The sequence below is a fragment of the Melanotaenia boesemani genome, chromosome 15 (assembly GCF_017639745.1).
Source record: "Melanotaenia boesemani isolate fMelBoe1 chromosome 15, fMelBoe1.pri, whole genome shotgun sequence".
Lineage (NCBI taxonomy): Eukaryota > Metazoa > Chordata > Actinopteri > Atheriniformes > Melanotaeniidae > Melanotaenia > Melanotaenia boesemani.
Genome location: NC_055696.1, coordinates 968,120 through 992,456, shown reverse-complemented (window position 1 = coordinate 992,456; position 24,337 = coordinate 968,120). Strand labels below are relative to the sequence as shown.

At 38.7% G+C, this 24,337-nt stretch overlaps 1 protein-coding gene across 1 annotated transcript; it reads left to right on the top strand.

Annotated features, from left to right (window-relative positions):
- The first annotated feature begins 673 nt into the window (after window positions 1-673).
- Window positions 674-23,917, top strand: gdpd5a (glycerophosphodiester phosphodiesterase domain containing 5a). Its single transcript, XM_042009242.1, has 16 exons — window positions 674-975; window positions 8,623-8,797; window positions 13,586-13,689; window positions 13,938-14,031; window positions 14,110-14,169; window positions 14,266-14,364; window positions 15,903-15,996; window positions 16,246-16,391; window positions 17,044-17,126; window positions 17,631-17,781; window positions 17,916-18,137; window positions 18,354-18,499; window positions 19,854-20,001; window positions 20,371-20,453; window positions 21,228-21,337; window positions 22,831-23,917. Exons 2-16 carry the CDS (start codon window positions 8,681-8,683, stop codon window positions 22,905-22,907), a joined length of 1,734 nt encoding a protein of 577 aa, XP_041865176.1. The 5' UTR covers window positions 674-975; window positions 8,623-8,680; the 3' UTR covers window positions 22,908-23,917.
- Window positions 23,918-24,337: the final 420 nt, after the last annotated feature.

The window sequence follows — 24,337 nt, the reverse complement described above, 5'->3', positions numbered from 1 at the left end:
CTCATGTGACATGTAAACATGGCAGCAGGAGTCTCCGATCAGATTGATTTCAGATGAAATATTGTCCATGTAGCTACTGATTCTAAGCTAAGTTAAAAATTGTGCTTCCATACGTTGCAGTCAGAGATAAACTGACTGACCACCTCACACTACAGTAACTTCTGTCTAACCTTGGTCACCCCACCAAAGATTTCCTGGACATGCCACCAACCGTTTTTCTTGTACTATTCACAAGTACTTTCCCAATCTTTTTTAAAAGCAGTGTTATGTCTTCAGAGAGAACACATGTTGGATTCTTACTGATGCTAACTGCTTCGATGCGTACTAACTAACCATTCAGACCCTCTGAAACTTCTTTCCAGAAACAGTATGTAAGATTCTTGCACCATCAAGTTGAATTTTTTTCATCGTTAATCATGTCTTGATGTGCCATTAAAAGTATGTTAAATGAAAATAACGAATGAAAAGATAAATATATATATTTAGAAACTAAAACACTGCAGCTCATGTCTAGTTTGTTGTGTTTACATGCACCTGGCAGTGATGAGCCACACTGTAAGAAACTGACGATTCAACATGTTTGTCCGCCCTGTGGTGGAGTTTTAAAACCACAGAGACTGGGAGCGTTTTACAGCGTGACCCTGGTCTCCACCCACAGCGTGACGCTTGGATTACGGTTAGCGCGCTCAGGCAGGTGCGTCTTTACTCAGGACCAAACCTTCTCTGGCTTTTTTTAATAAAGGGTTGCCGGAGGGGGTCGGTGCATCTTTTCAGCAGGTCTCCGCGGTCTGTGGGTAGACTTAGGCTGATGTTTGGTGCCGGATCGCCGCTCAGAGTAACTTGAAATTTCTCCACGAGCCCTTAAAACTGCGCAAAGACGTCGTTATGTGAGCGTCCGTGGAAATAAGTGATTAACCAAGAGTTTCGGACGTTTTTCTGTCGTGTCCAGGATAAAGAGGCTGTAGAGGAAGCGAGGTGAGTGTTTGTGCTAACTTTACCGGATTATCTTTATATAATCTGCCTCTTGGACCTCAGTGTGATCATTTGAGCTGAACGTGTCCTCAATGTGTGTTTTCACTCAAGCAGAGTTCTGTTTTATTAAATTATATTTATACATTTATACATTATATTTATTAACTATAAAAACAACAACACTTTGGCCAGTGGAAAATAATAATTTAAATACAAATTGTTTTATAAATTAAAATCAGATCAAATTATATTTATTTCGTGCACAAAGCAACACAAAGTGCTTCACAAAATAACAACAAACGAACACACCAGAGTATTCACTGAGAAAATAATCAACAGATTAGTCAGTATAAAGATTTGTAATGTAAGCTGACTTCATTTGCCATCACAAGCTGAATACAGCCCTTTTTAAGTTTTAATATGATACTCACAAGTCTACACAATATTTCAAGATCTTTACACAAGTACAGAATTGATGAATGAATAAGCCTTATTAAATGGTTTCCACATGCCGGACAGCTGAGTGGTGACATCATTACTGGAAAGCAAATAAATCCAGCATTAATTACATCGATCTGGCTTTTCTGTCCTTACAAACGTGATTAGAAAACGTATTGGGGCACCGGTTTTCATCATCTTTTTAGGCTGTCTTGTTTGGCTCGTGAGGACAAGAGGGTCTGCTTGCAAAGGCTGTCTCCATGTACCCCCCCCCCCCCCCCACAGACTGATGCAAAAGCTCAACATTTGGTAATCTCATTGGCTTTGTTTCCTGCTCGAGCCCTCCTTTACTCCTTTTTCTGCATGGACAATAAGTATTTGTCACAGATAAAGGCTCTATTTTTGGTTTGATCCAGGGAGAGATTAAGAATATAATTAATAGATGAATTTAAAAATTTCATGAAGGAGTGAACACTGGGGCCTAGAAAGAGGCAACAGTGACTGAGATGAAGGGCTAATAATAGACGTGGTGGCGACTGTGGCAGACTTTGCGGATCATTGTATTGTTATCTATTGAGCAATACTTCTCACCCCAGTCCCAACTCTATGACAGCAATGCCCTTCCAATACTGAAGCTTAGCTGACACTAACCAGGTTACTTCTAGAAGCTGGCAAGTAAGCAAGGGGAGTAGTGTAATCCTCTCAGGAAAATAGCTGGTTCATGAGAGGAAATTGGCCTGAAGCCATCTAATGAGAAGCCACCTGAAGGTACAGAAGAGAAATTTTAAAGGTCCGATAAACCTGGGGATTCAGGTTAGTATTTGGATATCTCTTCTGCAAGGTGCCGTAAACCCAACAATAATAGAAAAAAGGGTCTGCTCTCAGAGTTGTCTTAAAACCATGTACAGCTAATGCTAAGCAATTAACTGTGCAATCCCATCTGCTGCAAGTTCACCATCAGATTAGCAAACAGTGCCAACCATTACAACTCATTCATTCAACTCATTCAACAAAACTGATATAAGAGACACTCATTCAGAGTAAACACGTTGAATCCTAGGTCATTTTTCAGCCGTGTGCCAGCTGCAAACATGCAGAATTACTGCAGGACAATACCGACCCACAAAATCCTGAGGTAATGAGCAGAAAAACACATGGCTGACATGAGTCAAAAGGTGAAGACATAAAAGTTTTCAAGCTGTAACTTCCATTGTATGCAAAATGTTTAAAGCTCACACCGGAGCTACGGAGAGGTTTCTTTTAGCCATTATGAGTCAATATGATGGCCAGCAAATGGCATTATTGTAAATGTAGCTATGATCTGCTTTGACTCACATATTGCAGTAAGACTAAGCACCGTAGGGCCAAAACTACAAATGTTTTGTTTGAGCCACTATCTCATAGAGCCTGTATGGATGCTTTCTATCTGTTAACATCGGAGACAAAAAAACACCCCCCCAAAAAAAGACACGTCACACACAGCAGAAACATATCACACCAACTGTCAAGCACGGTGGTGGAGGACTGATGATTTGGGCTTGTTGTGCTGCTATGGGACTTGGACACCTTCCAGTATGCTGGACTCAAATGTGAGGCCGTCAGACAGGTGAAGGTTGGGTGGAATTGGGTCATGCAACAGGAAGATGATCCCAAACACAGCAGCATATCTACGACAGAGAATTCTTCCACAACAACGTGTAGATTGATAACAACATACAGAAAACTATCACTTCAAGTTACTGCTGCTAAATGTGGTTTTACAAGTTGTTGACTTATGGGGTGTAGTTTGTTTATCATACATTGTTTTTGCATTTTGGCTAAAATTTGATTAAATAACTAATTACTGTATTTTGTCACATTTTTCATCTGCAGTTGTATTTGCTTGAAAGTACCACATGACCTTTTTCATTAAACAAACATGGCCTCCTTTTATTGCACAGCCATGTACTTGTTAGGAGATTTGTGGTTTTTTTAGCAGCACTTCCCTTTTCTTTAACCGCTCGCTGTTGCACTAAGACCTCTTCTGATATTTTGCATTGCGACATTCAAGGACTTTGTTCTCTCCGCAGCTCAGCGCCGTCTCATCAGACAATAGTGGAAGCAACCGTGATGTTAGCCAGAATCACTGACTCATACCTCTTGAAGAAAACATTTTCCTGTCATCCACATAAGGGACTAATTTCAGACCGAATCAACTTTATTTAGTTTAGTTAGTTATTCAGTTTATGCCTGTTGGAAGGGAAATGTGCTCAGGTGACTATGAAAAGAGGAACATTTTTTAAAAATATGTTGAATGATGAACTGTTGCATACCATCATATCCTGCTTCACCGGTGCTCAGACTTTTATCTATTCAGATGTTCTTGGAGCTTTTAAATGCAGTTCGGCAAACTTAAGCAAAGCTGCATTTTATATAAGTATGTTGGCATAACCCACTGATTAGTGCAGGTGTGATGGTTTTCCTGCAAGCATCTTTTCTGATCTCTGCAGAGGATATCTGGAGCTCTTACTTTTCGGTTCTCTGGCTTTCCATGGCTTCTATTCTATTCTTCTTTTGCTTGCATTCCCAGCTGCTTGGACCAGCCAGGCTATTGAGGTCAAACTGACTGGCATAATTAAACGCTTCTTAATTTAAACAGCCTTCAACACAATTTGCCCCTCGCTCTTAACCATCTGTATGTGGATGTACTGTATTTATATTTCCCCTTTAAACATGGAATCACCCAGCAATGAGCAAGTCAAGCATCCTGTCCTTCATGATGACCACAGCTTTGTGATGATGGCACCATGGTGATACAGACAGACAATGGGGTAACCTAGTTGGATAAAGGCCTCTGTGATTTCAGCTCCAGTTGGTCCTTGTTTTAGTTTTGGGTCAGGCTGTATGATGGGAATCTGCCTGTTATTCCAAAAACATGCAAGAAAACTCAGTCCCGAGTGCATCAAACTCATAACCAATCAACAGTAAGAGGACACAGATCTGCAAAGTGGAAGAGAACTGCAAGAGTTTGAAATCAAGCTCTTTGTGAGTCTAAATGAGGTGTGTTGCAGCAGGGAAACTTCTATAACCTGCGGGACACCGGCCCTTTAAGACCAGGATTGAGGATCCCTGCTGTACATTATACCGAGCAAATGTTTATTAACATAAAGTCTAAAGCTCGGATGAAACTCAATAAAATCAAATTAATGAAAAATATTCATTAATCCCAGTGGGAAATTGAAGGCTTCCTCTCTGCTTTAACACACCCAACTGGAAATAATGAGTCTCTGTGCAGAACTTGAAAAACAGTTTTGAATCCATTTAATTTGAATAAATTGTGTTGGAGCAGTAAAATACCTAAAGTCCTGCAGGACAGTGGCCCTCAAGGATCAAAGTTTGAGATCCCTGGACTGAGGTAGGTGTATATATATTCAAAAGCAGATTAAGTAGTAAGGTGCATTAAACAGCTTCTTGATGCAACACACAGCACCATTCTAACGTTTGAATGAATAGACAGGCCCAAACTTTTGACTGGCACTGTGTGTTGGTTTTTGGAGTCTTCCAACTTTTAAATCCCTGCTGATGTGCATCATTTTCACAATTGTAAGGCACAAATATGGCCTCTTAAAAAAATCAGCTTTTCGCTTCCCAGTAGTTGCCTTCATATCGTGGGATTAGATTAGACGTTATAAGTTTAAGGACAATAATAAAAAAAAAAAAAAAAAAATTCTGTTTATTCCCAGAAGTCAAGCAGCAGAAGATCTTTTATAATGCGTGGGTTACGGAAACATTGAGTACACCCACGTGTGCGGCATCACTACACCACAGACTCAATAAGCAGTCACATTATATGAGCTGGACTTTGAAAGTAATATTCAGCTGTCTGAAAACCAAGACTTGGTCCATTAATCTGGTTTATTTAAGCTTAAATTATCTATAGACTCACTATAGTGTCAGTGGAAAAAAACCCTCAAAATCTTCTAAGTTAAAAGATTAAGGCTTTAAAGGTTTTATCTTCAAAGTGTGAGAGCAGCTGAGCTGCAGTGTGTAAATGAGCTCAGATCACTCAGCAGATTATTACAATACTACTTTATATAAATTTTAGTACCTTGTTCTTAAAAACCTTTTTATTCAGATTGTCGCAGGTCTCTAGATGGTGAGGGATCCATGCAGTCCTAGTGATGCCTTTGCAGGATGAAGCTGTTAAACTGAGACTCAGCTATTGTACATATTAGCATGCTTATGTTAGCATTTTTATCAGAAGAATTATTTGCTTAAACACAGCTTCACAGGTCTAACCTGAATATTTGTTTTTCTCTACCTAATTGCCTTTTTGCTTTATCAAAGCATATGATAAAAGGTGTAGCGTAAAATAAAACACCCAGCCAGCACAGACAGATGTAGCTCCGTCTCCTGCTGTGTTGTAATTTCTCCTCTTAGAAATAATGAGCAGTTTGTTTTGTCAACGCTTGTTGACCAGGAAAGGGCCCATTTAGGAAAATTGCTATGTATACCAGCTGCTTATCAAAGAGATGGGCAATAAAATCAAGGAATATTTTATGTAAGCTGTGATGTAAACTGGGCTAAGTTATTTAGACATGAAGTTAATTTCCTAAAGAAAATGTCGTCATTGCAGCTGGATTTGAGGAACTCGTGTTAGATTGCTCCTCTAGGGCTTCTGTAGTGCTGCTTTTGCTCTGTAAGTTTCCCCAGAAATGTATAAGGAGCCTTGTATTTTTTTAGAGAAGTGCTTTTCTAGCCTTCAGGATGAGTGCAGGACTTGACTGTAACCAACAACGCTAAACATTGTCCTTTAGGGGCTTCAACACACTCTAGGGGGTCTTTCCAAGAAAGAGACAGAATCCCTCTGAAGGTATAATTTGTTAAGACAGCTGTGTCCATTAATGTTGGTCAGAGGAATGAATGGTGTCGTTTTTTTTCTTGATCCTCTCTGAGTTCAGCTGATCAGAGAATAAACTGTGTCACATGGAGCTGTCCCAGAACGAAATGTGCTGATATCTTTGGTCCTAGTTCCAAAATGGTGATCCTACACAGCACCCTGAGCTTCACTGGCTTAACAGTCTTCCAGCCCAAAACAGGAGAAAATAAACTCCTGCTGTGTAAATTTATGGTGTAATGGCTGGTAGCTGCTGCTAAGCAACCAGTGGGGATCAATATGAATGCATCATGGCATGATTTAGTGGTCAGTGTGGACTAATGTAATCCACAAGTATTCAGATGTATACATTCTGGTTCCTGCTTCAACATGATACGGTAAACTACAAGTAACAAATGGGAAACCTAATGATATAAAACACCTTTGAAGAAGTTGTACTTAAACATGAGTTTACGGCTATGTTTGCAGCTTTGACTGGCAGCAGTAACAGGTAACAGGTTACACTTCTCACAACACGAAGGTTAAAATCCTGATGCAGTACAGGCGATAAAATCATTTCACTCAGGTGTCTTTGCTAATATTTGCAAATGATTAGTTTTCTAGTTCTCACAAGATTTCAGGTGAGATTAACTTAAATTCCATCACTGTCTCTGGCGTAGGACTCCATGCTGAAGCTGGAGGGCATGGTGGTAAAAGTAGTAATTATGGATCTCGATAGCGTCAAAGTGATGTAAGCTATGATTACCGGTCAGTGAAAGTTATGTGGTAGGTAGCATGGCAGTTTGTCAGATAGTTAAAGGGACATTTCACATAACAAGGAGTGCCAGTTAACTAATGATGTTACTCTACTGAAAACCAAATATGTCAGTATGAATCACCCACTGGAGGACATGAAGGTAAGCTGAATTTCACATCTAGTAGAAATTATTCAAGCGGATAAATAAAAACCTTTAACCTACTGGTTATCCTTGAGAAAATGTCCGAGGAAGGACTGTTTGAACGGGTTCTCTAGGAAGCATTTCTGTATAATGGTGCAGTTGTTCCCTCAATAATTGTCCAAATATGAGTTCTGAACAGTCCCGCCAGTGCTTATTGGCACACTCACACTTTTAGAACCGCCAGGCGTTACAGTTCATCCTCTGGGGACCATGAGAGGTCTGTCTCATCTTTAATAGCAATCTCGCTAAAAGCTACAGGGCTGTTTCAGCCTCAAGAAGGTGGTCACCTGACTTACTGAACAACACTGCCATCGCATTTGGAAATCACACTTTTCTCTGGCATTTTAAAGGCAGAGAGGTCTTTAAAGGTCACATCTTCAAAATGTTATCAAACAGGTAAATTAATTACACTGCACATAAACATCATGTAGAATAACTGAGCTAATCTTATAATTATACAGTTCTGCTTGTGAGTTGTTGCAGGCATGACCTAAAATATGCTTTCAATGGTCCATAAAAAAATATTTTCCTTTTTATGGGTTTATTTAGTAATAATGAACAGAAAAAAATGGAAAAAATACCACACCATCATTTTTAAGAGCCATGAAAACATAATTATGTCTGTGGAGACGTTTTTACTCGCCACCAAGGCAACGGGCTTTTCTCTAAGGCAGAGTTTTAGGGCAGCATGCTGTCTCCCTCTGTCTTCTTTTTGAATGTTGAGCTTATTAAAGCACCCGCAGACAGATGCTTCCTTCCCGCTGATTTCTATTAGTCTCTTTTCCCTGGCATTAAATCTTCAGATGGGTTAAAGTTGACTCAGTAGCTGTTAAACATGCACCGTATCATTATGTCTGTCTTAGTAAAGACTCACCATTGAGTTCTGGGTTGACTCATTCTCACAGGTGTTTTTACTGCAAACAAGGCCCATGGTGGTCAACAGATTTGTGTTGTTATGCAAAAATACTTCTATATAGTAAGTATATATATTCTATTCTATTTCTACAGTCATTTAGCAGACACTTTTATCCAAATTACATTTCAGAGTAAGAACAACACAAGCAAGAATTCAAACAAGATGGACGTCATCATTAAGTGGTAGTCAGACTACTGGGAGTCCAGTTGGACCAGGTGCTGTCATACAGTGCATATAATTTATTTTTATTATTATTTTTTTTTATATTTTTTTTGTAAGTTATATATATATATGTATATATATATATATATATATATATATATATGTATGTATAAAGTTATATATATATATATATATATATATATATATATATATATATATATATATATATATATATATATATATATGCCTTTTTCATCAGCAGGAAAATGCTGATTGAATAAACTGAGTGTTTATTATTTTTTTTACTTGGTCTTTTTCAGGGTTCCCAGTCCTGTAGGGGATGTTAACAGACTGGCAACGCGTTAAGGCTGAAGGAGCATGGTGAAACACCAACCCTTGCAGGTCTATGAGAAGCAGGTCTTTCTGTCCTTTGTCACTGGGATCTATGGTTGCCGCTGGAAACGCTACCAGCGCTCCCAAGACGACAGTTCCAGGGTAAGAAGATAACATCAAGTTTGCATAGCAACGATCAGAGAAAAGTAAATAATTATTTTGGTTAGTACACTGATAAAAGTGTGGTATTATGTTATTAATACTATATTACTATTGTATGTAGATGCAGTTTTGGTGAGATTCTTTTGTATTTTGAATGTCGTCAGGTTTGCCTGGAAAGCTGCTTCTTTGTTAAAGAAGAAAGAAGTCGTAGGTCTAAAATTATGAATTACTGAACATAAGTAGCTGTGAAACAACCTTGGCCAAGACATATGTTGAAAATATGGAGATACTAATGTTTTAAATCTTAATGTGTGAAAACAATCTGATAAATGTGCCAGACGTCCAACTCTGTTTTAAACACAATGCAGCCTCGTGTGTGAATTTAAGCAAATGAGTGTGTAGCGTGGCAGGCAGTCAGGGATATTCCAGACATATTTCGTTCGTTCGTTCGTTCGTTCGTTCGTTCGTTCGTTCGTTCGTTCGTTCGTTCGTTCGTTCGTTCGTTCGTTCGTTCGTTCGTTCAGATAACACTTCACATTGGAAAAGCATAAAGCTAAGCAACAGCTAGTAGCTACAGTAGATTTGCAGAATCCCGATCGCTGCAATCCTCAGTTACACATCGGACACGATGCTTCATTAGTAAAAGTAGAGACTGCAGACCTGCCTCAATACACGAACACGCAGCAGCACAAAGAAGCCTAAAGAGGTGTGTATGAGCAGCTGCTTTTCTAAAAGATTTTATGAAAGCTAGCTGAGGAGGGATTCTTGTCTCTGGTTGAAGGTAAAGTCTTCTGTGTGAATTAAGCAGCCTGCGGTACATACAGAATGAAACGGGCTGAAAATGATACAACACAAATCCTGCTGCGCTGAAACCTGATCACACCTTGGGAATAAATAAACTACTTTCTTTTTTATGGCTCCGGAGGCCTAAAAAGTAGGTCAGGCTGTGGGAAAAGTGACCAACTATTGTGCAAGTACTTTAGTTTTTCTTTAGATTACATTTATTAAACTTTTCTAAAATTTAATTTATATATTTTCTGTATGTAATTTAAATGATTTGAATAGTGGAAGGTTAAGTCGTAAGAAATAGTCGGGTTTTTTTATGTGTTTTTGAATGGCATGTTATTAGCTGTCTCATCCAGAGTGAATGCTCTGTGCACCTGGCCTGTACCACTACACTCCCCGTCTTCTCCCTGGTCTGTCCTCGCATGTGATTGGTCGCATGGTGTGACCATCAAAATAAAGTCTCGTTCCTTCTGAAGATTCGGTTGTTCCCAACCATTCTTTCAGTACAAAGAATCGGCTCTTGGAACCGGTTCGTTCACGAAACAGATCAGTATGAGCCAGGCCTTCTCATCCACCATCAGCGCTTTTCTTTTCACTTCTGGAAGAATGGTCATAAATCCCCATAAACATGCAGCTGGGCCTTGTGGAAAAGCCTTTCCAGAAAAGTGGCAACTCGATATTGTACCATACAGATTAAGAAATTGATGTTTTCTCTATTTTTTTTTCATTTTAAATTATTAAAGTTTAAAACAAATCCCATAGACGATGCCATCTTAATTTTTTTTCTTCTGAATTCCTCTGGGACATCCAGACCAGGCCCTGGTAACCGGGGTAAATGATTTTCACAAAAGAGCAAGTAACAGAATCAGTTCAGTGTTGGGATGCGTAAAGCAGAGCCAGACACCCAGCTGTGCTGGACACCCACCGCGCAGCCACAGCTCCTGCTGCTGGACGCCTCCTTTATCACAAAGAGCCAGTGGCTCGGCAGTATATTAGTTCATTTACTGAATGTGTAAGCTGGGAACTGTTGATGCGCTGACCCAGAGGGGAAAATACAAGCTCACAGCTGGCCCTGTCCAATGTCTCATTTACACACACAGCAGAGGAAAGCATTCACCAAGAGAAAGTGTGTCCATTTCCACTGCAGACATTGTTTCTATTCATAATCATCAGTGTTCTGAACTTCTGCTTCTTTAACTTTGCATTTATAGTCACAGATTTACAGTTTAACAGGGTTAAAGCTGTTTTAATCAGACATTTAAATCATACACCCAGGGTGCTTTAAGATGGTAGAAAATGTAATAATTAGCAGGTGTGCTTGCATTATTGTTTAGAGGATCTTTTTAAAGTTTTTACATAATGAAAACATGTAATTGGTAAAACAAAGACACTCCTACACATTCATGATAATTCAAGAAAAAGTATAATAATTTAGTCCATATTACATTCATATAATTAGAGATTGTGCCTGCAGTGGAAACTGAAATAACACTGAGGACACAAGTTACGCCTCATAATGACGAGCGCTTACTTTTCCATGGTGATTTTTCATTCCTCTAATACTGGAAATCTGACAGCAGAAAACATCAGAAAAAGAAAATCAAACCATTATTCTTTCTGTAAGTTAAATATTTTACAAATGCAGACAAAAACTGTATTTTGCCCGATCATATTAGTGGGAATACTTACTGACTCCACAGTGACGCATAGGACGTTGCTTCCACTTGTGCTTCAGGTAAGTTAAAATCATGACTTCGCTCCAGGTCTCATTGCTGTTATTATAGCTCAGTGCAGCCAAAACCAACTAAAAATAGCTTCTGGCACTTATGCTTCCACCTCCTCTGAATATTAGTGATCAGGTTAGAAGAGTTTCCTTAAGTAAATGGCCTCTCAGTACAGTGTAAAAATAATTAAAATAAAAAAGCTTTTTTCTCTGATTGTTTTGCTTTATCTTAACATTTTCAAATGAATGTTGAACAGGATAAAACAGTAAATGAAACTGGGGGAAAAAAAACAGTTAAACATAAAAATCTAAAAACACAAAGATTACACACAAGGCCAGAATAAAAAACTAGAGGCACACCAACAGAGAGAACTTAAAATCACACATAAACACACACACAATTAAAAACAATATAAAACTAATCTTAAAACAACAGTGATAAAAGATGTGTTTTAATCCGGCTTTTAACTTCACTAGCTTCACCTGACAGGACTTAAAGTATTTGTTAGTCCACCGTGATTCAGCGATATGTGCTCTACTGTAATAACAGCAGTTCTTAACAACACACACACACTTACCCTTCAGGTTGTAGGTGTGTTTGTTGTTAGGTGTGTGTTTGTTTGGAGACTTTAGTGTAACACCACCTGTTGTTTTATTTAGTCAACTTTTTTTATGCGGTTTCATCAGTCGATCACGATGCTAGCGATACACTTAGCTGGTGTGACAAATGGATTAACTTCTTCCATAATAATTCAAACAAAAGTGTCTCTGCTGTTTTTGTGTTTGCTGCTAAGCTAAGATTTGTTGTCATCAGAATATCATTATGCTAGCAATAGAATTTGCTTGGCTACCGCAGGTGGAACGGCTTGATATATAGAATCACTTCCTCTAAATATTAAGAGCAAAAGTGTCTCAGCTGTGGCTGTACATGCTGCTAAGCATTTTTTCTCTTTATTTTAAGAAAAGCACAAATACAACATGCTTTTAAATATAGTGTTTTATTTGCACAAAGAATGTATTTAAAAAGTTAAAAGTAAGTAAAAGATAATTATATGGAATATTAAATAAGGAGAGAAGTAAAATTAATTTAAACTAAAGTAAACATAAAAGTCAATAAAAAAAATGTATATATGTATATAGTTTTTGTCCTCCATCAACTCCCACACTGTTATATAAGTTTCTAGAAATGTGTAGTCCAGGCATGGTGTTGTGCAGAGCTGATCAGTCCTCTGCAGGATCTGTTGATTTACCTATCATATTCTACACCTCCCCCTCACATGGCATTAGCCTCTAATCCTGTTAACTACTGAGGGGAAGAGTCCTTGAGCTCTGCAAAGGCTCTCTTCTACGTCTTTGCCACACATGTCAAGCCAGCAGACTGAAAAGTAAATAGTTAAAACCTGGCAACGTAAAAACTTGTTTAACAGTAACATACATGTGCAGAGTTGGTATATATCTGGATTACAGTATAGTTTGCAATAGTATAGTTTGTTTTGGAACAAAATACTGGATCTGAACATGCAACTAGCCTGAGAAGACAGTTACCGCTGTTAGCTATTATAAACCAAAGCCAGGAAAAATTTAGTCCTTAAAGGATACCATACTTATAACCAAATATATAAATTATGATGCACAAAACTGAAATTTTAAACTTAAAATATATTGGGAAATATGCATAGAGCATCATAAACACTTATGATGGCTGCCAATTTCCCTTGGAGTGAAAGTCAAGCTTAACTGTGGGTCAGACCGTGTAATGCTTAGAGAAACAACAGAAAAACCAAAAGCTACTTTTCAAACTCGCCAGGTAACATGCTAAATGTTAAAGTTTATGACAGCATAATCAGAAAAACACCCAACAAGTATAGCTTGTTTAAAATGGAAGAAAGAATCTTCTGGCCAAAAAGAACATGGCAACACAGCTTCGGTGTGAACTGTTTAATCTGAACAAACCACAGGACTTCTGTACAGATAAGACCAAAGTGGAGATGTTTGGTCATGATTCACAGCATCATGTTTGGTGAAAACCAAACACAATCACATCAACACAATGGATGGATAGATGAGATTTTTTTTGTAATCCCGATATTTGACATTTTTTGAGAAGGATGAGACAGGTCTGTAAATAAAGGGCATGAAGGATAATTTCTTATTATTTTAATCATCTGAAAATAACCCTAAAACGGCAGACAAGCATCCCATTTTGTTCTTGCTCTACCAAATATTTAGAAAAACCCTGAACAAAGTGGATTTGTCTGTTTTTTCTGTTTTTTTTACAGTGGGAGTGTACATGGCTTGCCATCTTGTGCAGTTCTTTCCTTCTGCTTCTTTTTTGGGCCTATTTCTGGTTGGTGGCTCAAAATGACTTCAATGACTTCAACAGGTAAGTCTCTTTTTTTTCGTTGTGTGACTTTAGAAGTCAGTGAATCGTTGTGTATGACCAGCACGTTGTCATTTTTTTCCTTCAGCAGGGCAACAAACCTTTACAATACATACTTGAAGTGCATATTGAGAACTAATAGCATTGTGCGAGTGAGCGGGTACTTGGTATTACCATGGTACATAATAATGTCCCTGCATTACTCATCCCACCAGCACAAATGAGTCAACTCTTATCCGTTTACATCTCAGGTCAGTATACAACCGTTCTGGGGAGTGGACAGATGAGACGATCCCCATCCTGATATCCACCACCGTGGGATTCAGCTACATCACATTCCTATTGGTAATAGTCTGTTCTGGAACTTTAAAACTTATGTGGATCAGGGTGAGTCGGTTTGTTGACTCTTACGTCTCTTTTCAGATTTTAGCACTTTTCCATATATCTTTGGGCCAGCAGCTCAATCTCTACTGGGTTCACAAGGTGCTGTGAAATCATTTATTTTACTGTTATTCATTTTCTGCAGTCACATTGCAGAAATACAACGTCAGCGTTTCGTTGTGTCCCTTGTCTCTACAGATCGGAGTGTTGGCCACCCTGCTCACTACTATCTCTGGCATCGTCTCTGTTGATGATGTCTGGGGAGATGAGTGGGATATACTGCTTGTTTCACTGCAGGTTGGTCTATAAGCAGAGCCACTTCGCCGTAAATTGATTTCTGACATGACTGACATTTTGTGTTTTGTAATGAAAACATAATAAAATGGAGCTGAACACTCTAGAAGTGATTGTGCCTTGTGAGAATTGGAAGGAAGACCGGCGAGGTGTTGGTGTTTCTGTGCGGTTTTTGGTGTTGAAGGATCACTTTCTAACTTTGTCTCATTGCTAATTTCTCTTTTAACTTTAGTATGTGTCCATGAATTTAAAACAATAGTTGGACATTTTGATTAATGTTAATAGCCGTTTTTTAAAAAAATCAAAATTAAAACAGCTGATTAATCACAACAGCCTGTTGGTTTAGTTTAGCATAAAGAGCTGGAGTATGCTAGCAAAAAAACAGCTAACCACAAAGAGGCTACAGAAAAGCTTATATTTACCAATTGAAACAACTCAAACCCATAAAAATTTACAGCTGTGAAAGTAAATGTTATGCTAGGCATAATCATTTTACCCTACAGGATGTTTGTCACTACACAGTGGCTGTTCAACGTATCTTTCTACTATGTAGTGTTTGCTTGATTCCTCTGATCATTCTTTAAGTTTAAGTTGTTCTAGATAGTGAAATTTCCTCCTCTGTGGCCCAATTCTGATTAGCTCTTAGCTTAGCTTCCCTATCAGGATTGCTGTTCTTTAAACAGAACATGCTCTGTCACCTAGCAAAAACATGCTATTGCTGGTAAGATGCTGACTGCTTATCAGTAAACAGAACCCCCTTTTAAAATAACAAAAATCAAATATTCCTTCAGAAGTGTTTGTTGGCAGATTTAGTTATATTTAATTATAACAAACTTGGTGTTTCCTCCTCCTTATATGGTCAGCCAGGCTAACCAGGTTCCTGCTTTCATTATTCCTTTACATTGTTATTTTTCACAATGTAAATTTGATCGATTTTTGTGTGTATGAAAACTTGGTAACAATGAGTTTGATACAGATCGTTAAAATTCTTGTCTCAGTGCTTATGAGACAATATCCCAAATGGCAAAGAATTTTGGTCTCAAACGAAACCCACTTTGACAGTTGTTGTGTGGCCCACATCTGGCCTCAGGTGATGGTGGTTTAGATGATGGTTGTCTGTATTCACCAGTCATGGTCTGATTAAGCTTTTTATTTTCAGACTTTTGGCCCCATCTGGCCATAAGTGCCAAAAGTAGCTCGGGTTAGACCAAACCTTTTCTGATAATAGGGATGTTTTTTAAGTGTTACATCTTAAATGTTAAGCATTTGCTATATTTTGTACTTAAAATATCAGAGCTACCTCAAACTTGGTGGATGGAGATTGAACGGCCAAATCAGCTGCTGGGATTATTCCAGTTTTTCAACTATGGTACCGAATACCCGTTTTATTTTATCTGTTAACCCCTGTGATAAATTCATGTTCATCACAGGATTTTCTGATGTCATAAGTTATTTTTTATGTCATCAGAACAAGAAGTTCTTAGATATTTAAGAGTTATAACATTTATTGCCAGTCTTTTACATGTGTTTTATGTTACCAGTCCACAGCACCTTTCCTGCACATTGGAGCGCTGGCTATGGTCACGGCCTTGAGCTGGTTGGTAGCTGGATATGTGGTCCGCAAAGAGAGATCCAGTAAGTGTTGACTTGTATTTTAGGTAAAGAATGCTGTGCAGATCTTTGCCTTTGGTTTCTTAATCCTGTTTGCAGCACAAGTTCATGCTTTTCGGTTACTGCCTGAACTTTGTGGGTTAATTGTTTCCCAATTTGCAGAATCAAAAGGGGTTACCTATTTCTTCTCATGAATCCGCACACACATGCTCGTCGTGATGAATGGCCAATATCAGTTAAAGTAATTTAAACCATTTTTGTTTTTTTCCTCAGATTTCCAGATGATGGTGTTGGTGGTTTACTTTCTAATCCTCCTGGCTGTTTGCCTGGCACCGCTCACATTCACCTGCCCCTGCATCATGGACCGCAGTACCCTCAAACCGCGACCAAATGTAATTGGCCGACGGGGAGCGCCTATGGTGAGTTGGTGCTTTACCAGAACTCATTTGTCTGATCCAGTTATCTGTTGAAATGGGTGATCGGTGCAGCACCGGATGGAAAAGCACTGCCAGAACCTGACAGCTGTTCTGTTTTTTTGTTTGTTTTGCTTTTTGCTGGTGCTTTGCAAACATGTCAATTGGTTTTAATATGACTTTTTCACTTAAGTGTTACAATGGCATGGCTACACTGTGTTTTGAGCACGTGCAGCAAACTGAATATGTGCATGACTCTACAATGTATAACACAGCTGAGTGGTAACAGCTGCATAACACTACAAATAGCTACTGGCGTCAGGCAGTTAAGCAAATACTGTTTCACATGAGCAACAAACTCAGAGATGTTCAAAGCTTTTTTTTTCCTTTTTCTCTTCCCTCAAAAGATGGACTATTGTGTGCATATATACAGTTGTAACAAAAAGAAGAAACACATGGCTTTCAGCTCTCTGCAATGTAAAACAATGCCATAAAAAGGAATAAACTTCCTTTAAACTGAAAGTTATCCATAACAGCACATAGTAATAAAAATCCTCTGCTCCTTGGTTATATGTACAGGACAAAGCTTCATATACGTCTGTTTTTCTGTACATAGTAACTAATGGTAACCCTCCTGCATGTCTCCTCTCTGCTCTAGCTGGCCCCAGAAAACACCATGTTGTCCTTTAACAGAGCCCTGCAGCACGGAGCCAGCTCCCTGGAAGCAGATGTCACCATCAGGTCATTAATTACACATTAATAATGAGTTATTTATATTTAATAGGTTCAGTGTGCTCTGAAGTTCCATATATAGATCTGAGTTGAGGTATAGGTAGAAATTATTCATTTTAGGAGATGAAGCAAGAAAATGATTTATTTTACACAATCTACTGTCTTGTAACTAATAAAAGACTGAAAGGGTTGATTGACTTAAAAAAATAAATAAATAAATTATATGCACTGCACTAGCACTACATGACAGCACCTGGTCCAACTGGACTCAAAAGCGGTCTGACTATCACTTAATTATGACGTCCCATCTTGTTTGAATTCATGCTTGTGTTGTTCTTACTCTCAAATGTAAGTCTCTTGGGATAAAAGCGTCTGCTAAATGACTGTAGAATAGAATGTAGAATAGAATTATCAGCATGTTCGGTTACTGTTTCTTTCTTTTTTCATGGCTCTTGTGGTATCCCTGAGTATAATACTGATTGTAAGCAAAGCAATGACTGTTTTGCCTCTTAGTGTGGATGGAGTACCCTTCCTCATGCGAGATCACACACTGAGACGAACAACGGACGTCAGTAAGGTCTTTCCATCGAGACAGCGTGAAGATGCCTCCTTCTTCAACTGGACAGAAATACGCTCTCTGAATGCAGGGCAGTGGTTTTTGGAGGTATTGTAGTTCTCTTTAACTCAGCCTTCAGTCCACTGGGTTATCTTCTTACAAAATTAGTTTTAAATGCTCAAAAAAAAAAAAAAAAAATCAAGCTCAGTCTCAACCCTTCTGCTGCTTTCTTCTGCTTCCAGAGTGACCCCTACTGGACAGTCAAAACCCTGACAGCAAAGGATCGCAGCAGGATAGGAAACCTAACGGTTTGCAGCCTTGTGGAGATGCTGCGTCTGGCAGCCAGGGCCAACAGCTCTGCGCTTGTCAACATCCGCAAGCCTCCACCGGAGCATCCACGTTTCCGGAGCTGGTTTATGGACACACTGTGGGCTTTGCAGAAAGCAGGAATTTCCCACAAAAGGGTGAGGGGTACAGGCTCCACCATATTAACCTCTTTTAAAGTTTAAGGCGATGAATGTTGTAATCTTACCTGTGCATACCCCCTAACTTCATAAATACCTCTCACTAGCTATGCTGATTTACCAAAGTAATATATAAATTCCACAAGGAACACCTCATTTTTGTTTTCTTAGGTTTGCATGCTGTTTAATCAGGGTCCTCCTGTGTGTTTCTGCCAGGTGACATTGTCCCCCGACACAGACAGGGGGAGGGTGCGAGGGCTTCAGCAAACCACAAATGAGAAGCTGTCAGTAGAAGAGATAAGGCAGCGAGGAATTACAAGTCTAACTCTCCACTACGGCAAGATCAGCTATGAAGACATACAGTAAGAACAGTCTTCGAGAAGTTTAGTATCCCTGAAGAAACTGTGGGGAAATCTGTGCATAGCGTTTTGAAAACCTATTTTTTCACAGCCAGTGATGCGAAGTGAAGGGAACTGCCCCTGCACAACCTTTTGCCTTGGTCTATAGTTTTGTTTTGGGTTTTTTTTTCTAACTTTAAAAAGATAAGGAGATAAACAGACACCAAAACTAGTCTTAAACATATGTGAAATCATGATATTGACATGAAAATCCTCTGATTTTATAAATTTCTTTAAAAGTCTTGATGTTTTCAGAATATTTATGTATCCAAAAAGAGCTGCTTGGAAATGGACAAATCACCTAATGATGTTACCTGAACCAGTGCTGATTGGGTCTGAAGACTAAAATTTACAGTAAAACATCTGCACATAAAAAGTAATGTGCATCCCACACCTGTATAGCTTACTCATCATAATCTCAGGCTTGCTGTGTTCAGCTACATTAGCCACTAATATATTTGTTATTTGGTTTTGAGCTTTGATCACATTGGATTTACTTTGCTTGTAAAATTGGCAGACTTGTGCCTAAGACTGTTCTTAAAAGTGGATTTTATAGCTTTTAACTTTAAAAAATATCACCACTAGAGGGCAGAGTTTACCAGGCAAAGTGTATTTTTACATTCCACTTCAAGCTAGTCATTCCTATACATCTATGTCCATTAAAATTATTTCTTTATAATAAATTGTTGTGAAAATTCAGTTCCATGGAGCGTTTGGATGCAGCCATTAATCTAGAGATGGCTGTTTAGGTAAGGTGCTACATGGTGGTGTGGTGGATAGCACTGTCACCTAGCAACAAAAAGGTTCCTGGTTCAAAGTTTGTTTTGGTTTTCTGTGTGGAGATGGCATATTGTCCCCATGCATGTGCGGGTTCTCTCAGGGTACTCCGGCTTCCTCCCATAGTCCAAAAGCATCCATGTTAGGTTGGTTGGCAAACCGCTTCACATCAATAATCAGAATGACCACATACAGTGTGCATACAGTTCATACAGTGCTCCTATATGTTCTCGTCTTGGCTCTTTGTTTTTTGTTTTTTTGCTACTTTATAGATGGTTTGTTCATGGAAGGGCGATGGTGGTGAAGTTGAAGTATGTTACACAGTTTTTGGAGCTTTTAATGGACATTTGACCTGTGCAGCCAAATACCTTGGTTGTGCAAGCTATGCAAAATATTGTGTCTTTGTATGAAATATTGTTGGTTTCACATGTTTGACTTTACCATGACAACAAAGTGGCCATGCAGGACATCGGTGTGGACAAGAGAGTAAAGAGTAAAGGCCTTTATATTAAGTGCTGACATGTATTTTTCTTCGCCCCAGGGAATATTTGGCCAACAATGTGAGTGTGACTGTCTACCCTGTGAATGAGCCATGGCTCTACTCCATTCTGTGGTGTAGCGGGGTGCCTTCTGTGTCCTCTGATGCTCCTCAAGTCCTCCGAAAAGTGCCTTACCCTGTCTGGCTCATGGTAAACAGCTATCTTTCTCTCATCTCGTACCACTCACACACATACATTCAAACAGACAAGGTTGCATAGCGAGATGAGAGGACAGCTGGAGAGAGGACAGAGACTGACGAGGGCCCAGCAAGAATCAAGGGCAAGGAGAAATATGAGGGAGCTCAGCGGCAGACTTTAGCTCAGCATGGCGTTGAAGAACAATAAGAGCCTGGGAAAGAGGCCAAGACAGGTCGAGGCAAGAGCACAGATCTGAAGTGAAGAGCAGCTGTCCTACAGCATTTATCCTCTGCCATTGTGTCAGCTTCAGCAGACATAAATGTCTATGGTGACCTCTGATGGCAACCATTGGGAACGACTCTTCTTTTTTTTTTCTTACAGAGTCATAGTGCATACAACTTCATCTGGATCTCTTCGGACCTCGTCTCCCTCGCCATAGTTATAGGGATTTTCTGTTTCCAGAAGTAAGTACAAAAAGGAATAATGTCAGAAAGAAGAAATATTTTCACCTGATCCAATTCTTTAAATTAAATGTATCACAGCACTTACATATACCTTAGATTAACTTTATGGCACATGTAGCTTCAGAAACGGAGAAAAAAAATCATTTTTAGTGAATTGAAAAGTGATTAAGAGGATAAAGTAGACAAGTTTCTATCATGCTCTGTTTTCTTCCAGTTCCTTGACCTGCACCAAAATATGTTGTGGATTTTAAAGCCATCTATAAAAATAGGGTTGCATGTAAATAAAATCTGAAGAGTTTTATCTAAACGCATCTCATCGTCCAGACTGCTGTTTTCACACTGACTGCTCATCCAGCTCTTTCTTCTTTTTTCCATGTTTGTCCTCTGTGCTACAACCTCTTGCTGTCTTCCTGTCTTCTCTTCCTCTTTGACATTCTCGCTCTCTGTCCTGTGCTCTGCCTGATCTGCATGCAACCTTCCTCTGCTGCCCCCCTGGCATCTGTCAGCTATCATATGATCAGGTAACTGCTGCATCTGCGTGGCCTTTGTTTCTGCCTCGTCTGTCCTCTTTGTGCTTTTTATGCATCACACTCCCAAAGCTGATCCTTCTTCTCCTTCGCCACTCTTGTTTACGTCTTCTGTCAGCGTGTGTGTGTGTTGAATGTATACGTTTCATGTGTGTGACTATTACAATGAAGTTGCTGCAATCATTCTCCTTCTGCTTGGAAGTTGTTGTTTTTTTTTTTTTTTTTTAATCTGTGTTTGCTGTATCAGGTGGAGAATTAGTGGGATGCAGAACTATAACCCGGAGCAGATTATGCTCAGTGCTGTACGGCGGCCCAGTCGAGACGTCAACATCATGAAGGAGAAGCTCATTTTCTCAGGTATTAATGGCAGTTACTCAACAACACAAAATTGTGGCCTTACTCTTTAAATAAAAGGAGAGAATTAGTTTAAACAAAATGGTTCAGTGTAAGTGAAAAATAAATATATTATTTGCCAAAAGAAAAGTAAAAAGAATAAGTAAATGGGCAGGTAGGTGATGCAATTAATCCTTAAGGAATCTCTTCTGCTGAAGAAGCTTTTTATGCATATCAGCTGGTGGAACATTCATTTTAACTCAAAGGCCCCAAACACGTCTGCAGCACAGAGCCATGCTGCTGCCCCAACAGATTGCTGCAAAGAAAACTGCACTCCCCACCCCAGATATATAAAAAAAAGAAGTTCTTTTGCATTTGTGGACAACTTCAGTATTATTATTCAGGTGAACAGCCAGGTCTCCCCGGTCCTCCACTATCTCCATCTCTTCTCTCAGGATAGAAACAGCTTTCAGCTTATTTCTGCCCCTCCTATAATCCAAATTAATGTTCAAGATGAAGTGATTGTTCCCACACCATGCCTCAAAGAGATCCACAGCTCTCCACTCTCCAGTCAGATAAAAGATCAATAGTTCAGCAGCCTGAAATTTATCAGTACTGTCCTCCTTCCGAAGATGTCCCCAAGGGTTGTGTGTTCATACAGGGAGAAAGAAAAGCTAGAATATGTGACTTCTAAGGTCGAGAGGGCAGCTGTGTACGAAGTGTGCCGTCTCCCCGTGCACGCTCAGGATGGGGGATTTAATAAAGAGAAGATTCAATGTAATTAGTTGGTTTCTTAGCTAGGCAATGATTCTGTATGAACCGGCTGATGTGGATCATATAGTGGGTTTACTTTAATGGAATTACAAATGGACCACAATTAATTGCATTAAATACAACTGTATATAAAAGTGCCTCGAGATTACTTTGTTGTGAATATTTTCTTTTCTTTTCTTTTCTTTATTTTATTTTATGTTATTTTATTTTATTTTATTTTATTTTAACTCTATCCAACTCTTTATTCAAGTTCTGTTTTACAATCCCAACCAGAAAGTTTTGTTGTGATATACTTTAATGACGTTTTTCCTGTAAAAGAATCTTGTTCTAATCATTTTCTAACTAACCGGTTTATGTTGGTGCATGAACCAGGGCGTTCCAGCAGAGTGCTGAACATTCATACTGCTGTTGATGGTTTATTATGAGAACACCATTTTCCCCTTGAGGGATCCAGTAATGTTTTTTAAGTTGGCTTGTTTTATCATTCCTTCCTCAGAATACATCTAGAAGTTATTAATTAGGTTACATGTTTAAGGAATTCTAATATACGGCTATTTAAAATGTGCATGCTCTTTTACATGCATGCTCTATGGTAATTTGTAGATTTGTCCGTCTCAGTACAGACACACATACTGTCTAGGTTTGATGTTCTTTGTCCACACATATTTAAAATGTTTATTGATGCCAGCTGAGTGTAATTTGTGTGCAAAAAAAGTTCATTTCTCTGTCTGTGTCATTTTCAGAACTGAATAATGGACTAGGCAGCACAGAGGAGCTTTCTCTGTATCCTGAGAACGGTCATGTGAGATTCTCTCTGTAGATTTCAGATGCTGAATTAAACTGAGTCGACGCTGGAAAGTTGTATTTGGTTTGACTTCAGTGCTTGGACACTAATAAAAATGACTTACTTGAGAAAAGAAAGAAGCATTTAAGGGACTAAAATTTTCAACTTCTTCTCAAGGTGTTTGCACATAGCTGCCGTACTGAGTTCAAAAGTACTAACAAGTAATATGCAAGTGGTAGTAGTTATGCCCTGTGATATCTGAAGTGCAGAGGTCTGTCATCATATAATAACACTCTTAATGGATTTATTTATCATGTAATTTTCCAATAATTCAGTAGAAACCTGCCAGTATAAATCATATATATCATCATAAATCATATTCCTTTAAAATAACTCTTCACTCACCTTAAAGTTTTGCAGGAAAAAGTGATACTTCACTTTCAATTATGTAAATTTGTGTTGAAAAATATAAAATATGATTAATTATCAGTGGAAACGTGGCTGGTATGTGCCTATGGCCTCACGACTAAAGAGGTTAGCTTACAAACAGGTAAAAGTGGGATGAAACAGAGGCCAACAGTGACAAAAAACTGGGGTGTTTTTTTCTTTTTCAGTAAATTTAAAGTACCTGATTAATATGAAAGAACTAGACAATGTTCCCTCTTCTATTTCACTGATGTTTTATAATAGAAAATGAATGATGGAAACTTCTGTCATGTAAATACTTGTTTTTTTTGTTCCTCTTCAAGATGATTTCCAATGGTTTTAATATATGAATGGTGTGTTTTACCTGAGCATTTATTATCATTTTGCTGTCATTTTGTTGTTGTTCAAATCTTTTTTTCTGCCTCTTTTCATGCCATGATTGTTTTACATTTAGTTACGTTAGCTATCTGAACTTTCACATGCTGCCTTTTTGTTACGTTGATGTACTTGTAGAATAGTTCATCTTCAGTTGTGTTTTTATAGTGCTAATTTCAGCTTACAGTCACTGTTTTAGCTGCAGATGTATTGACTCTTCAATAAATAAGATTTTTTTTCCTCTTGAAAAATGGACGGGTTTTTTTTTGTTGGGAATCTGCAACTAAATCATTTACTGAACTCAGCAAAGAAATTTATGTTAGGTTGATATTTTTTTTATTTTCCTTTAATAATATCATTTGGCGTTGTATTGTACATCACTGGAAAGCCTGATTAGTCCAGGATGATAATGCTATCCCCCACAGGATCATAGAGTACCTCTAAAATTTCTGACAAGAGAGAAAGGACCAGTTAACCCAGTTGATCAGTGGTGTTATTGGTCTGGGTGTGCTGTTTGTGCTGTGAGTGACCAAAACACCACACCTGCTACACCTTCATCAACTCCTGATTGAGGGATGGGATGCCATCCCACAGCAGAATGTGACCAGGATGGTGACCAGTATGAAGAGGAGGCCACTAACAGTGTAAAAAAGTATAAAAATGCC

Coding starts and splice junctions, on each gene's coding strand:
- gdpd5a (XM_042009242.1), top strand. CDS start 8,681: ATGGTGAAACACCAACCCTTGCAGGTCTATGAGAAGCAGGTCTTTCTG. Junction 13,690..13,937: donor GACTTCAATGACTTCAACAG/GTAAGTCTCTTT, acceptor TTTACATCTCAG/GTCAGTATACAACCGTTCTG. Junction 20,002..20,370: donor CTTACCCTGTCTGGCTCATG/GTAAACAGCTAT, acceptor TTTTTCTTACAG/AGTCATAGTGCATACAACTT.